Source organism: Anser anser, assembly GCF_964211835.1.
Source record: "Anser anser genome assembly, chromosome: 10".
In the NCBI taxonomy this organism is placed as follows: Eukaryota; Metazoa; Chordata; class Aves; order Anseriformes; family Anatidae; genus Anser; species Anser anser.
Genome location: NC_139730.1, coordinates 2451079 through 2466793, shown reverse-complemented (window position 1 = coordinate 2466793; position 15715 = coordinate 2451079). Strand labels below are relative to the sequence as shown.

The following is a 15715-nucleotide window of genomic DNA, read 5'->3' as shown; positions in this document are numbered from 1 at the left end:
AGACCCTCCGCCACCACATCGCTCCCCCCGTCCGGTCCCAGCAGCGCCCCCCGCCGCCGTCCCGCCGCTTTCCCGTCCCTCCCCTCCGCTCCGCTCCGTCCCTCCCTCGCTGTGCAGCACCGCCCCTCTCACCGTGCGCAGGCGGCCGCCGAGCACCGGGCCGGGCCTGGCCGAGCCGTGGCTCCGCCGGAATGCTCCGCACGGAGAAAGTGCTGCAGCTGCGGAGCCAGCAGGGCCGCTCGGTGCGCGTCGTGCGGGAGCACTACCTGAGGCCCGACGTGCCGTGCCGCAGCGCCCTGTGCCGGGCAGGCTGCCCCGGCGGTGAGCTGGCTGGCGGGGAGGGCTCCGGGAGGAAGGGGCAGGGGGGTCGAGGGCTGAGGGAGCCGGGCTGGGGGTGCTGAGGGAGCCGGGCTGGGGGTGCTGAGGCAGGCGGCTCTGGGGGCGGCTCGTCCCGGGGCGCCTCAGCTCGCCGCCGGCGAGGCCTGACAGGAACCGGCGGGGCAGCGGCGGGCTGAGGAGAGAAAAGGGCGGCGGGAAGTGGGGAGATGGGGCAGGGGAAAAGTTTTCTAAAAACTGGAAAGCCCCCCACTGCCCTCCTGAGCTTTAGGGTTGGTGTGAGGGGCGGCAGCCCACGGAGCAGTGGGGAAATGAGCAGCTCGGGGGCATGGGGAGAGTGCTGCTTCAAGGCAAAACCAGTCAGGAATAAACGGAGTGTTAGGGGAGAAGAAAGGAACTGAAAAGAGACGTGGACTGATACAGGATTTGACTGGCAACAGCTTGGTGGCTGGGGTAGAGGCTGAAGGGGTGTGGAGGTGTACCAGGAAACACCCATGTTTCACACTTCACCTTTAAAAAGTTCTTATATGTACGTTAATTTCTGCAGGGTGCAGAAATTACAGTGTTATATTATATTATTTATAGTGTGAGTTAGTTGTGTACCTTACCTGTTAATGCAGCCAAGTGGTTATCATGAAGCATTTGTTATTCTTCATCAGCAGTTATTTCTGTTAAATAATTAAGCATAATTGTTTGTTATGGTAATCTAGGATGTCAGGACTAGTTATAATTACTGATCTGTTACGGATCTCAGTGCTGTAGAGGAGTGTATTGAATTTGGTTCTGAATTCCTGAAGGATAAATTACAGACACGTACCAGACAAAAGTCTCTCTCCCTATGCCTAACTTTCCCTCTTATGGGCTTGAATGTAAATTGTGCTGTACACAAGTGTCAGAATATGTCCCTTTAAAATTATTCCAGGTAACTCAGAGGTAAGGAGAACATTTATTTTTATTCCTGACTCTACACACTGTGCTGATCAGACTTTCCTTATGTGCTGTGAGAGACCGCCTACATAAATCACATCTACAGATACTTTTAGTGGCATGCGGTTCCTACTTAAAAGTTATTCTGATCTAGATGTATGGGTTAAAAAAGGATAGCTTAACATGAGCAGATCACATAACTCTTTGAGTGACATTTCCCTTTTAACGCTCTTCTGAATTATTAATAAATATTAGCTTTCTTATATGCATTCTGCCATCATCCATTATATACCTCCGGAGTGAGATGTAGCCTTGTTACTGTATGCAGAATTGCGCTTACTGGAATCACACGTCTAGTGATAACAGGTAATAGATGACGGTTTGTCCTGTGACAGCTTCTAAGAAATTCATGACAATAACCAGACTTGTCAAGGTCTGTATAGTTTTATTCTTTATAATTTGCCTGCACTAAATTCAGCAGTTCAGTTTCTATAATATTGTAAGGGATAAATAGATACCGAGAAAAAATACAGAGGAGTTAATGCCTGCCAGCTAAAAGTTTAGTGGATAATGATTGAAATATCTAAAGTAGTTAAACTAATTAATTTGGGAGGACATTTTAAGATTTAATCTATGAGGGATTTGTTGTGATATTTTGATGGCGTATGCCTAAGGGATGGAGTCTCTAATAGAGAGAATTGGCAATGATGGTAATAGTTTAGATTCGAGAATGTCTTCTCTTATCTGTATTCTTTTATGCGAAGGTACAGAAAAAGAGCCTGCTGTAAATGGATAGCGTTGAATAGAGAGATCTGTCAAAGTGGTACACCCTTTGAATAATTCCATTCTCTGGTAGAAATATCATCTCTCTTTTCTTGTGGAAGCAGAGGAAAAGAAGGAATGTTACCTTCACTCTTCAAGTAACTTGCTTTTCCCAATGGAATTGGATCTTTTTCACGCATCTGGATAGAATTTATCCTAAATTTTGGCATCCGTGGATAGCAAAAGGGCTCCATCACAATTTGTAGAGATTGTACCACAGAATTGCACCATAGTAGTCATTATAACTTTGTTCATCAGAAAAATACATATGTATACCTTTGAAGATACACAACTCTAATGTCCTGGCATTTGAAGGTGTTTTTAAGAGAGCAATATTGCAACTGAAAGTTTAAACCTTTAACCTCTGAATTGTATTTTAGATGGCAAATTGTTATCGGATGATGTGACTCATTACGTTGTCCCAGACTGGAAGGTTGTTCAAGATTACCTTGAGATTCTTGAGTTTCCGGAGCTGAAAGGTATTATTTTCATGCAAACAGCATGCCAAGCTGTGCAACATCAAAAAGGTCGCAGGTACTTATCCTATAATAACTCATTTTTTAATATAGATTGAAGTAACATGTTAAGTTTGTAAAATATATATTTAAGCATAGCTACCCAAAGTCAGCAAAATGCTGTGCTTAAATTGTTATTAGGTCTTTCAAGTGTCTTAATATGATTTTACAGAAGAGAAAGAACTGTGATCCTTTGTGATCCGTAGGCATCAATGCCTGGCATATTTTTCACTTAATAGTGAATATTAATATTAAACCTGTAACATTAGGAACTGATCAGATGGCTTGTTACAGGAATTAAGGAGAATTTGCAGTAATGATGTATTGTATGCAACAACTAAATTATGCATGTGGTTTTGTTCCTGCTGTATTACAGATTGAGCACTTGTCTTTGAGGAGCAAGTAATACTAGTACATGGTACTTACCTTATCAGACACGAACCATATTGCCGTAGCATATGAGAGTGCAGTTTGCTATCAAGGTCTTCTGGGATTAATAAAGCATAAACATCTTTGAAAAAATATGTCTCGTCCCAGAAATAATAAAATAAGTTCCTGAACATTTACGATGTTTTGCGGGGCTCATTGGAAAACAACTATGTTTAAAAATCAGAAGCATTCATAATGAAAATTAGAAAAGCTTGCTTACAGATGATTTTTTAAGTTTTATTGTCAATGGCAGAATTTAATAAATGCATTTCTTTGTGCATTATAGTAATTTTCCTTGAGTTTTTCAGCTGTATTTTGAGCTAGAATTAAAATACTCCTGTGCTTTCTTTTGATAATGTTATATTGATCTTTTTTTGTATTCCAGACAGTACAACAAGTTGCGAAATCTGGTGAAGGATGCCCGTCATGACTGTACAGTGTTTGCTAATGAATTCCACCAGCATTCTTACCGGCCAAGAGAGAAGGGAGAATCGATGGAGAAATGGCAGACCAGGTTTGCTTTAACTTGCATAGTTCTACACTGAATAACATCATGACGTTGTATTTAGAAATATTAGTAGACACTGGATATGTAAGAGTTCATACTCTTCCTCTGCTTAGCTCTGGAACAGTTCACAACAATTCTAAAAGTCTAGAATGGCCTTTTGTGATTAAGAAAGTTTCAACGTTGTTTTCAGAGGAAAACAGGCACGTTAATTAAATGCAATAATGCTAAAACAAAAAGCATTGATCATTTTAAAGTTGGACAACCGTTTTAAAGGATGCTTTAGCATAATAAATAGATCACTGTAGATCCCGTTAGATGTAGTGTCTCATAGCCTACAAACTCCACAGAGCTGGACTCCTGACAGTTCCAACTAGATTTTTACAAGCTTTCATTCAGAGGAATAATACATGATGTTGCAGCTGGGGCACATAGAAATGTACTGGGGAGGAAGCACTTTCTTTTTCTGTCCTCTCAGTGCTCCTGTGTGGCACATAAGTTTTTGAGGGTATAAAGTTTATGTAGCTTGTTGTATGTATCTCAGAAATAAAGTGTAAAACCAAAATCCCATTTATACAAAGTCTGCAAATGTCTTGCAAGTAGCAAATGAGATATGCCAGGAGTCTTATTTCAAACTTTGCTTTTCTAGGAGTATTTACAATGCAGCAGTCTGGTATTATAATCACTGCTTGGGTCAGATGCCAGTTGTTATGGTAACAGAAGATGAAGATGCTATCAGGCAGTACGGAAATGAAACAGAAGGAGTGTTTGTGATTTCCTTCAAGGTAACATGCCAGGAAAATAGAAGAAGGTTGCCTTGGTGCTTCATCAAAATGACAAAGCAAGTACTTTAAAGCCCAAAGTATAGTGCAAATCATTTCAGAGTTTACATGTAAAAATACTACAATGCTAACTCATGACTTCATTTCTCAAAGAAAGCAAAGATGACTGTCATGGGAATGTCATTAAAAATGGTGAGTGAGCAAAGCAGAGAACTGAAAAGAAAAACAGCAGCTTTAAAGATACAGATCATCCTTCTTAGGAGCCCTTTTCATTGTTTTCCTTGTTTTTAAAGAATTTGGCACTGTGACCAATAATAGGTTACCTCAGCCAGATATCTAAATCTGTAGTGCAAGCATTCTGTAAACAGAAGTAGCCAAAATATCCATCAGCATTATTCTGACAGTGTGTGTTAGCCTTGACTATATAGGATACACTGATGCATGAGAAGATAATTGATTTGTCATTTAGTTGTTGATCTCTGATACTGCTTGTATTCAGCTGGATACATGGATAGGATGTTTACGTTTGGTCATGATAGGATATTAAGTAAAACCAACCAGATTTACTTCAAATTTGTATAAAAATGACTATGCTCAAATTGTTCCTATGACTATGGTTCAAATGTAGTACAGAGAATCATACAAAATGCATACAAATAATAGTGGGTTGCCAGTTTGATGATTTTGCTGTGGCACTTTACAAGAATTATGTAGCTTGGATGGGGTATATTGCTAGTAGAAGTTTGAGAATCTCTAGTTTAGGATGTTTTCCTAACAGTCATATCTCTTTTGTTATATTTACCAAATGACTTAGGGTGAATCTGGAACAGATCTGTGGTATTTAGAGCAGACACATCACTGCCATTTGGAAATGCAGTCTGAGCATGTGTTACCGAGCACTAGGCAGCTCAAGAGTGCACGAGGCAGCTCTTTTGTATAATAGGCTTTTCAAATGAAGCATTATTAAAATAACAGCGACCTCTAAATCCTTTCTTGTTTGTTAATATATGTGCATACAGAATTACTTGGATAACTTTTGGCCTGACTTAAAGGCTGCCCATGAACTCTTTGACTCTATACTTCAAGCTCGGCATGAACGGGAGACTGAAAGCCAAGAAAACAACGGAAAAGAATATCCTGAGCACTTACCCATGGAAATATTGGAGGCTGGGATAAAATCTGGAAGATATATACAGGTCAGTTGCTATTTAGAGATTATACACAGAAAGATGCAGACTTGTGCCATGTGTGATATGGAACAACTGTATCTAATTCTCAAATACAGATAATGCTGTACAAGGGCAGCATTTCTTACTTCATTTGCACACAGTCTATATCTCAGTGAAGTTAATTTACAATTTTATGGCTGTTCAGGGCCTTAATTGTTGGTGGGCTTCACTTAAAAAACAATTTAAAGAATTAGAGGTAGTAATTTGTTCCTTGCTTGACTATTTAACTAGTGAGGTGAAAACAGAATGTGAACAGATAGACTTGAGTTTTCTTTTTTACTTGAGATTTGGAAATTCAATATTAGGGCAGGCAACAAAAGTAATCTTACACTGCCTATGCTTTGAATAAAATGACCTTTACTGCCTTACAGTTAAATTGAGCATTTAAAAGAACTTACCATTCCTTTACAGAAGTGAGTGCTTAAACGTCTGCATTGTACATTCTTTCCCTGTAGAGAGTACAGTCCTGTTCAACATAACCTAAATATCAATGAAAACAGCCAATTTATCTAAAAATTGTTGTAAGAACAAAAATGTATACTTTAAAGTTTGCTATTTAGGGACGTGACTATTTCATTCTGTTTATTGGGTTATTACTTTTAGGGTACTCTGAACGTCAATAAGCATCGAGCACAATTGGAAGCTTTTGTTCGACTTCAGGGATTTGGCAGCAAAGAAACAGGTGAAAAGATGATGAGAGGATGTGTTCAATGACTTCTTGATGCTCTCTGTGCTTTTTACATGAATCCACGTCACCATATATATATAGCTGTTCAGTTCTTAATCAAGATGAAAGCTAAGATACTGCGATGCTTATTTTTTTTCCTTTTATGGGCCAGAAAGGAGGCTGGGGATAACCCCAGAGACTGGACCTCCTGAGAAGACCATACCCTGTATATCCTCCTTCCGCATTCTTAGTACCTTTGGCTGTGCTTTGGACTCCTGTCCTACTAATCAGTTTCTCTAGACTTATTCTGAAGTTAAATATTGATGCAAATTGTTTTATTTGTGCTTGCTCAAACTTCGTATGACCACTCATTTGGTTGAAATAAGTGTTTGCAGAGATGTTGGCAGGATTAGGGAGCTGGTCATTGTGAATGTAATAGGAAAAATGGTTTTAGGATCAGGTAAGAACACCGGTATTGTCTTTCTGGTAAGATTTAGTAATTAACACCTTTGAGGGAACAGCACATTTTGCTTGCACAGGTATTTTGTATCAGGTTTCACTAGTAAGTACTTTCAAATGTTCCTCTGACAGACCTAACAGCTAAACCAGTGTTCAATATACAAACCATTTTTTAAAAACTCTGTGGCAGTGGTTTCCACAATTTAACTGTGCTGTGTGTTTTTAAAACTGCTTCCTAAGAACAATGATAACATCCTAGCCTATGGTGCTTTTTATGTAAGAGTTCTCTTAAAGAATTGCTTAATATGTCTCCTTTTAAAAAAATGAGGGAAAGGTTTTAATTTTTGTGCAATATTAATTACTTGCCAATAGTCCTTTTGGAAGTACTGCAAATATCCTTTTCTATAAACTTAATTCAGTGGAATGCTGCCAAGGGCAGTGAAGGGACTTGAAGTTTTTAGTAGTTCCTAGTTGTATTTCTTTTTATTTTAAATTTAGACCTTCAAAGTGACATCCTTATTTATGGGGCCAGAGCTCGAAATCGTGCAATCCACGGTGATGTGGTAGCTGTAGAGTTACTGCCTTTGCAAGAATGGAAAGGAAGGATTGTTGCCCTTTGTGAAAATGAGACGGAGGATAAAGCACCTGCTGACACCACTGGTGATCCTATGCCCACAGGTAAAGTAGATGGAATGATACAATATTTTATTAAGATTACCTCACTTTTCTGGTCTGATCTGTATTGTAGTCTTCATTTTATAGTCCCTTTCCTGCATCTTATGAGTGTGCTGAGGTCAGAGTTAAAAGTTCGAGATTAGTTCTCTTCCTGCCAGAAAATACTATATAATTTTGGTCTTTGCTAGTAAATCTTTTCTGTATTTTTTACTAGACTTAGACACGTTTTAGTAGTAGTGAGAATCTCACTGAATCATTTAAGTGCTGTATCAATTTAAATCTATACAATGAGTTAGTCTCCGTTAGTATCCACAGAAGTAAAAGCTCAACAAAAGCTGGATGTGCCAATGATCATTTATTACAAACTTGTATTGTTTCCTGCATAATATAAGTTGTTAACAATTATAATACAGATTTGTGGAAATACTAGTTCATATTACAAAGCAATGGGTCTTCTATACCTCTCTCGTGTTTCCTTTCATGTCCCTGTTTAACTCTTTAATGTACTGCCAACAATGTCCCTTATTAAAAGGTAAAGTTGTTGGAATCATTCAAAAGAACTGGAGGGATTACGTGGTCACTTTCCCTTCTAAAGAAGAAAGCCAGTCCCAGGGCAGAAATGCTCAGAAAATCCTTGTTACACCTTGGGACTACAGAATTCCCAAAATCCGGATCAGTACCCAGCAAGCTGAAGCACTACAGGTAATTTGGCAGAAGCGTTTCTCTGTTCTGTATTCCTACAAAATTGCCTGGGTGTTATATGCTCTCATGATGTTTTCAAGGCAAAAAGACAGGTAGAGAACTATTAATCAAGTTAAGTTTGTGGAAGCAGGACACAGTTCAACATGAAGAAATGTGTTCAATTCCTGTCAGAACTGTAACCTTCAGGTAATAAAGCGTATCGTAGTTCTGGATGTACCACAGTCCAGGCACCCTGAGCATGTGTACGCTGCTCGCTTTGTGTATTTTTGTGGCTTTGTTTGTTTTGTTTTGTTTCCTGATAAATTCAGGGTCATATTAGGGGTCTGAAATGCAATAGCCCTTGCAGCCTTATTGGCTCTATGACTGTATATAACTGGTGAAAGTACGAAGGGGAGCTTTTCAACAAATTGCTAATGAATTATTATGATTGGCCAGCCATTCCTGCAGCAAGAGACGTGGCTTTGTTCATTCCTAGCTGCTGTAAATGGGCTGTAAATTCCAATTGTTTTCTGTGGCATAGGAATACTTGTTTACATCGTGGTTTTGTCTTTTTTTTTTTTTAAAAAAAAGTATTTATTTACTTCAAGTTAGAGATTCTTTATATAATGACCCCAAATGAGTCATTTACTGGGAAATAAATGTAATTCTCAGTAAGCTTCTGATCGTGGGTTTATTTTTCCTTTCTGAAAAGTTCTTAGAGTTGCTAGTCTCTTTGGATTGCTATGTTTGCCTCTGAAGAATGTTTATGTTGGTTGCTTGTCAGGAGCAGATTGCTGTTTTAACAGAAGAATTGTCTTGCTGCAGGAGTACAGAGTTGTTGTGCGCATTGATTCTTGGGAATCAAATTCTGTGTATCCAAATGGACACTTTGTGAGGGTTTTAGGAAGAATTGGAGATCTCGAAGGGGAAATTGCAGCTATTCTGGTGGAGAACAGCATTTCTATAGCCCCTTTCTCAGAAATCCAGGTTAGTCTTTGTGATTAGGTACATTCTTTTCTGTTCATTTCTAGGCTCTTGTTCCTCAAAGAGGGGGGCCCTCTTTCAGCTGAGCATATTGCCAACAGTCTTTTGAAAACTGAAAACTATTTTTAGAGTATTTTTCTGGAATTACTTGTGGATATCAGTGGTTCTAGAGATGCTAAGAATTTTCAAGTCAAGAATGATTTGAAGATAATCTGTTCACTATGAGGAGGAAATTACAAACTCTTACATCTAATTAGATGAAGACTGTTAAGATATTATTGTCTTTATATGTGTTTATAGTGCTGATCCTAAAGGCCAAGACCGGTTGAAATCATTGCTTTAAATCCTTTTTGTCCTCAACCAGGGTGGGAAACAGTTCTCACAGGGAAGTATTTTGATTTTACCTAAAAATTATTGAAGAAAATAAAAAGAATGTAAGAAACAATATACAGTGTTGATGCTGGCCAGTGCTGCAATATCACTACAGTAATAACAGTTGATAATAATATATGTAGCATTCTTTCAGATTCTCTTTCATACTTTCTGGAAAGTAAATGTAGTAGACTGACGTGGAAAATGCAAGGAAAGAATTTGTCAGGGATGGAAAAGTACACCGATACAGAACTATCAATGGATTACAAAAGGAAGAGCTAATTAATTTGTTGGCTTCTTTTTGTAGGAAAGATATAACTGTATGTTCATCACTGTTTTTGTGCAGATGAGTGAAATGCCCATGAGTTCTTCAAAGAATCCATGGAAGGTGAATCCAGAAGAGGAGAAAAAACGTCTCAACTTGAGGGATACACATTTGATATTCAGCATTGACCCGAAAGGCTGTGAGGATGTTGATGACGCGCTATCCGTTAGAACTCTGCCTAATGGGAATCTAGAGCTAGGTGTCCACATTGCAGACGTAACCTACTTCGTGGCAGCGGATTCTTACACTGATGTTGAGGCAAGAGCAAGGTAATGTATTTTCTAAAATTAAAAAATGTATGGAGCCTGGAAGTTTGTAATGCTCTCCTAAGGAAACATTGAGAAGTTCTGTTAATTCTTTTGGAAGAGTTCTTGTTTTTAACATTTAACCTTATATTCCATACTTTTTTCTGTTATTACCACTGTTTTGAACTCAGACCACTGGATCACTTTATGAAATGTATTGTTCTCTGTAGATACAAAGAAATATTGTATCTCTGTAGATACAAAGAAATGTAAACTTAATGGCCAGCAGAGACGTTTGTATAGCCATTAAATGACCTCTTCTGAGCTGAGCTTATTTTGTACAGTCCTAGCTCTGCCTTTATTGCAAGTTGGAGATACAGAGGAAGGCAAACTTAGGCTTGTGCTTATACAAATAGTCGTTTGAATAATTTCAGTACCACATGTGTGTGTTGGGTAAGAATAACCTTAAGAACAGCCTTCTAAAATCATACTGTGTGTTACGTTTTGCTGACGCCGTAGTTATTTTGCAAACTTTTTGGGAGATAAACACCAAAGAGTTATTGTGAGAAGAACAGTGACTGTGTTTTATTCTTCAGGGCAACAACTTACTATTTGGCGGATCGTCGTTACGATATGCTGCCCGCCGTCTTGAGTGCTGACATATGTTCTCTTCTTAGTGGAGTTGATAGGTAAGATTTGGTGATATTTCTGACAAAAGAGATTTTTACAAGTAATTTAGTTGTTGCTGCCAGTCTCTCTGTTTATTAATTGTGTGCATGTTTTGCATTGTTACTAAATCTTCAACTGAAAGAATAATGTATGTTTAAAAATAACTTCTAATTCTATGGTATTTTGGTAAGGTGACTGCTTTGTAATCCTTTACCTTGCCAAAATGTATATATCCATTTTGTTTGAGCAGGACAATCCAGCTGAACATACATGCAATCCCTGCAAGGTTCAATCCATAACATGAAATCACTGAGAAGACTGAGGTTAGACTTTTTCTTCAAACAGGAAAAATGCATTCCTGAAATAATGAATTGTTGTTCAACAACAATTGTTGCCCAATTAGAAACGCTCTTGTAATGTTTCTTTCATCATTGCTGAATCTTTTCTTGGATGAAATTAACTACTGACAGACTAATTCTGATGGCAAAAGCCAGGTTTCCTACCTCTGTTAGCCCTGTTTAGGTTTTCAGACAGCAGCAGTTACCATGAATTTATTCATGTAGTACTTTTTTTCAGTGCGAGTTAACACTAAAAGTTAAGTGTCCAACTCTGTAATTCCATGATGTGTTTTATAGGGCTTAACTCAGTACTGCAGCTAAGAAAGGGGAGGATGTTTTATTCTTCCCCAATGCCTTCCCCAGTCATTGACTGCCTGTGCAGCTTTTTGCTAGCAGTTGCGTCACCATGTGATGCACTGAGTTGTCTGAAAGAAAAATTTTCATTAATTTTTTTTTGCTCGGTTAGATTGTGCACACTTTGTGAATGCACAAAAATGTTACCTTACATGACACGTTAACAAAGCACCTGCTTATGCTTGTGCTCTTTGAGGTATTTGGTACTTTTTGTAAGCAAGGTAGGAGAGTCACAAAAAGCTGAAATACGGTCTTAGGTAATGACCATCTCCTCTGATAGTGTGTACCCATGGCCTTAGCAATTTGCTTTTTATTTTAACAGCAACTTAAAGGTGCACGTACCCATGTGAAAGGTCACATTTTCTACTATTGTCCTGTTTCTCAAATGTGTTGTTACCCTGGTACCCCACTTGTCTTTTCTTTTTTTTTTTATATAATTTACAGGGTTGTTTGGCTGGCCGAAAATGAGGATATGCAGAGTGCAGATATGATTGTAGTGGATACATCTGGCTAATAAAATAAATATGAATAAAGGCAACTTTTGCAATGTATCAGTGCTTTAAAACAGATTTGGCCTTCTGTCTAAGGTGCACCCTGGCTCAACAGTTAGATTGAAAATACTGCTGATGTAGTTGGTCCTCATTTATTAAGTGATGCACAAAACTGAAAGCTAAGCGCATTATTCAGCGGCATTGTTGAACACAGGTTTGTTTCATGAAGAAAAAAGTTTCCAGTAAAAAAAAAAATCAACACAGAATGGAATGTGTAAATTTGCAACAGTTGGATATGCTTGAAATGTGAAGCTAACCAGAGCTGTTTATAGCATTGTGATTTTTTTTCTTTAAGGTATGCTGTAAGCGTCTTGTGGGAACTAGAAAGAGAATCATATGAGATACTGAGAGTCTGCTACAATAAAACCATCATCCGGTCTGCGTACAAGCTGGTCTACGAAGTAGCACAGGGATTATTAGATGGAGACACGAGTGTTGTTGATGATATCCTGGAACTGAAAGACTTGGATGAAAGAACTAGAAAGAAGAAATTGGATGAACTGGTTTGGGCAATATCGAAACTCACTGACATAGCACGGCACGTTAGAGCTAAGCGGGACAGCTGTGGTGCTCTAGAACTAGAAGGGGTAGAAATCCGAGTGCAACTGGATGACAAAAAAAACATTCACGATCTGATCCCCAAGCAGCCTCTGGAGGTGCATGAGACTGTAGCAGAATGTATGATTCTTGCCAACCACTGGGTGGCAAAAAAGATTTCAGAACACTTTCCTCATCAAGCTTTGTTGCGTCAACATCCTCCACCACGACAGGAGTTTTTTACTGAACTTCGAGAATGTGCCAGTGCCAAAGGTTTCCCAATAGACACAAGGTATCTTTTGCTACTTATCTTAACCCCTTTAATTAAAGATAAGCAATTAACTATTTGGCTATGTAATCATTACAGTACAGTATAATAATTTTAAAAGACTGGAAATAATTTAGAATGAATGTGTACGTCAGGATCCAATGAGAAGGCTGTAAGCCTCATCACATCGAGGTATCATTTCGGTAGGTCCCAGAGCACGAACGCCATCAGCAGTGCCTTTTGTTCGGGAGCCCCCTTCCATCCGCCAGTTGTGCTCTGCTGTACAAACGGGTTTATGAGCAGCTCAGCAAGTTGCATTCTGGACAAAAGCGGGTTTTGCTGTGGTCCTTGGTTCTCCAAGTTGTAGGAGTTTAAGTGTAGGCTGTTACGATCAGGGCAGTGTAACTTTATTCAGAATTAACACTTTTTTGACAGGTCTAACAAAACATTGGCCGAGTCCCTGGATAAAGCAGATGATCCCTTAGATCCACTTGTAAACAAACTGTTGCGATCTATGGCCACTCACGCGATGTCCAATGCACTGTACTTCTCAACTGGCTCTTGTTCTGAAGAGGAGTTTCATCATTACGGTATCCTGTCACCTTATTTTTTACACTATTTATGTTATTTCTGAACTGCTGGGGAGAGGCAGTTGATTGCTTTGATTGCTTTTCACTGCTTCCTTTTTTATTTGTAGGACTCGCTTTAGATAAGTACACTCATTTTACTTCTCCAATTAGAAGATACGCGGACATAGTTGTCCACAGACTCTTGATGGCAGCCGCTCTGAAGGAAACTAAAGATGTTAAGGATAAAGTACTCAGCAATAAGGATCTTGAGGAACTGTGCAGGCACATCAATAACAGGAACAGGGTAAGATGGTCACAGTGTGTGTCTCTGTGTTTGGTAGTCCATTCCACCGGGCAGCATACAGTCTTGACTGCAGCTTTTGGATACTATACTGCCCTACTATCACTTCATTGTTATTTTTTTATTATTATTTTTTTAAACTTAAATATCACATTTCTTCTGAGAGTAGTACTAAAAATGACTTCATAACTCACCTTTACCACAGACAGAATTTCCTTTCAGATGTATGTTTTTTGGGTGAGTGTAGGGGAGTAAGTCATGGAAAAATGAATATAAAGACCTAAGCCAAACAAGTTTATTAGAGTATTTACGTAGGCTGTTTTCTCTTCTCTTCTTGTGGGGGGTGCTCGCAGGCAGCCCAGCACGCTCAGAAACAGTCTACTGAACTCTTCCAGTGCATGTACTTCAAAGACAAAACCCCAGAAACAGATGAGCGCTGCGTAGCAGATGGTGTTATCTACTCAATTCGAACAAATGGCGTGCTTGTTTTTGTACCAAGGTAAGTTCGTTAGAGTTTGGGCTCAGTTTAAAAGTAAGACACTAAGTAAGCCTAAGTATTATTGGAATGCTGTAAGGACACCTCTGGTCCTTAAGAAAGGAAATATTGACTGATTACACTATTCTATTTTTTATAAATTATAGACTGCTTTTCTGTTTTCTTCTCCCTTTCCTCTCCCCTCATGCTGCTGAACCTTAAGTAACTCATTTTTAACAGAGAACCAGTTCCAATAACCCGTAACACTGCTATTCTTCCATTATCTGGGCATTCCAGGCTCAAAGATAATGGATTACTGACTGTTTTTTACTTCTGCTTCACTGCTTTTGAAAAGCCTCACTCACCGTCTCATGCTGTTTTCATGTACTGCGGGGTTACTTTTTTTTGACAATACACATTAAGTGCTCCTGAAGCAGGATTATCAAGCTACCCTGCTTATGCCTTTCTGTTGCTTTCCTATAATCCTAGCTAGCCCTCCTTTGGTTTCAAAATTAGTAAGAGAACCGATAAGGGTTGAAAATTCTTACAAGATTCTGTTCATGTTTTTTTTTTTTTTTTTTGAAGATATGGAATCAAAGGTGCTGCTTATATGAAAAACAAAGAAGGCTTAGTCATCTCTTGTCGAGGTGATAGAAGCTGCGAGTGGAAGCCTGGATCGCTTCAGCGCTTTCAGAACAAAATTACTTCCACTACAACCACTGGGGAATCAGTTACATTAAGCCTTTTTGATCACATAACAGTGAGTATTTAATCTGAAGAATGTAAAAGGAAGTAGCATGATGAGAAATAAAATAATTGTTGAATTGCTTTTAAGGTGAAAATACTTGTGCAGACTTCCCGCTGCCATGCTGACACAATCAAGCTTGAAATAATCAGGAATGCACCGTACCAGACTTCAGCCACGGAGGTTTCCCAGAAGAATTTCAACATGGTGAAATCTGATTTGGTGAAAGAAGTCAGCCAGTCTGCAGAAAAAGCCCAGAATGCCCAAGAAAAAGCAAAAGTTGAAGTAATTGAGGAAGAGTATCGGGAGTACTGCCAGACAAAGGGACCAAGCTTATACCAGCTGCTGGAGGAGATCAGGGACTTGGCTCTATTGGATGTTTCAGCTGATATCAGAACTTGAACTATAACTTAACAGGCTTGTTGAGGTTCTACTCATATTCAATTTGTACAATTAAGTTTTTTAAAAAACAATATTTAAATATTTGAGTGATTTTAAGATAAACTAAATGTCTATTTTAAATAGCAATTATTTTTATGATTAGGAATACATGTGACTTTTAAAAAGACTTTATACATGCTAAATCTCATCTTCTAGATTTAAGACTGTGGGGTAAATTCTTTCAACTGCCATTCAAAAAAAGTTACTTGTCCTTGTTCTCCATAAACTAAGTTCTTAAAACCTAATTATTTCCTGATGTCTTCCTACTCACTGCAGCTGTTAATTCTCTTCCAACACAGTTTAGCAAGTTTAACTCATAACTACAAGCATATAAACAGGGAACTCAGTCATGGTAATCTAGAGCCTTTGTTAATTGCAGTTCTCCAGCTGGCATAAAATAACAGCTGTTGACATGAACTTGTTTCACCAGCTGTAAAGGCTGTTTGTGTCCTAATTCAACTTTCATAAATCCAGCTTGTTCTGAACAGGCCTACCCCATGCTACTAGAGAGGGC

General features: G+C 38.8%; 1 protein-coding gene across 1 annotated transcript; it reads left to right on the top strand.

Annotated features, from left to right (window-relative positions):
• The first annotated feature begins 109 nt into the window (after positions 1-109).
• DIS3L (DIS3 like exosome 3'-5' exoribonuclease) lies at positions 110-15446 on the top strand. The gene is made up of 17 exons (XM_083851216.1): positions 110-321; positions 2466-2619; positions 3415-3543; positions 4184-4319; positions 5336-5512; positions 6149-6227; positions 7170-7349; positions 7879-8048; positions 8853-9014; positions 9730-9977; positions 10550-10642; positions 12161-12694; positions 13106-13260; positions 13368-13543; positions 13894-14039; positions 14601-14775; positions 14851-15446. The coding sequence occupies exons 1-17, from the start codon at positions 192-194 to the stop codon at positions 15160-15162; spliced, it is 3156 nt and encodes a 1051-aa protein (XP_083707342.1). The 5' UTR covers positions 110-191; the 3' UTR covers positions 15163-15446.
• The last annotated feature ends 269 nt before the right edge of the window (positions 15447-15715 follow it).

What these genes read in the sequence shown, in the direction of transcription:
- DIS3L (XM_083851216.1), top strand. Translation starts at nt 192, where the DNA reads ATGCTCCGCACGGAGAAAGTGCTGCAGCTGCGGAGCCAGCAGGGCCGC. An exon ending in CAACATCAAAAAGGTCGCAG is followed by an intron (nt 2,620 to 3,414) that starts GTACTTATCCTA and finishes TTTGTATTCCAG; the next exon opens with ACAGTACAACAAGTTGCGAA. An exon ending in ACATCAATAACAGGAACAGG is followed by an intron (nt 13,544 to 13,893) that starts GTAAGATGGTCA and finishes GGGTGCTCGCAG; the next exon opens with GCAGCCCAGCACGCTCAGAA.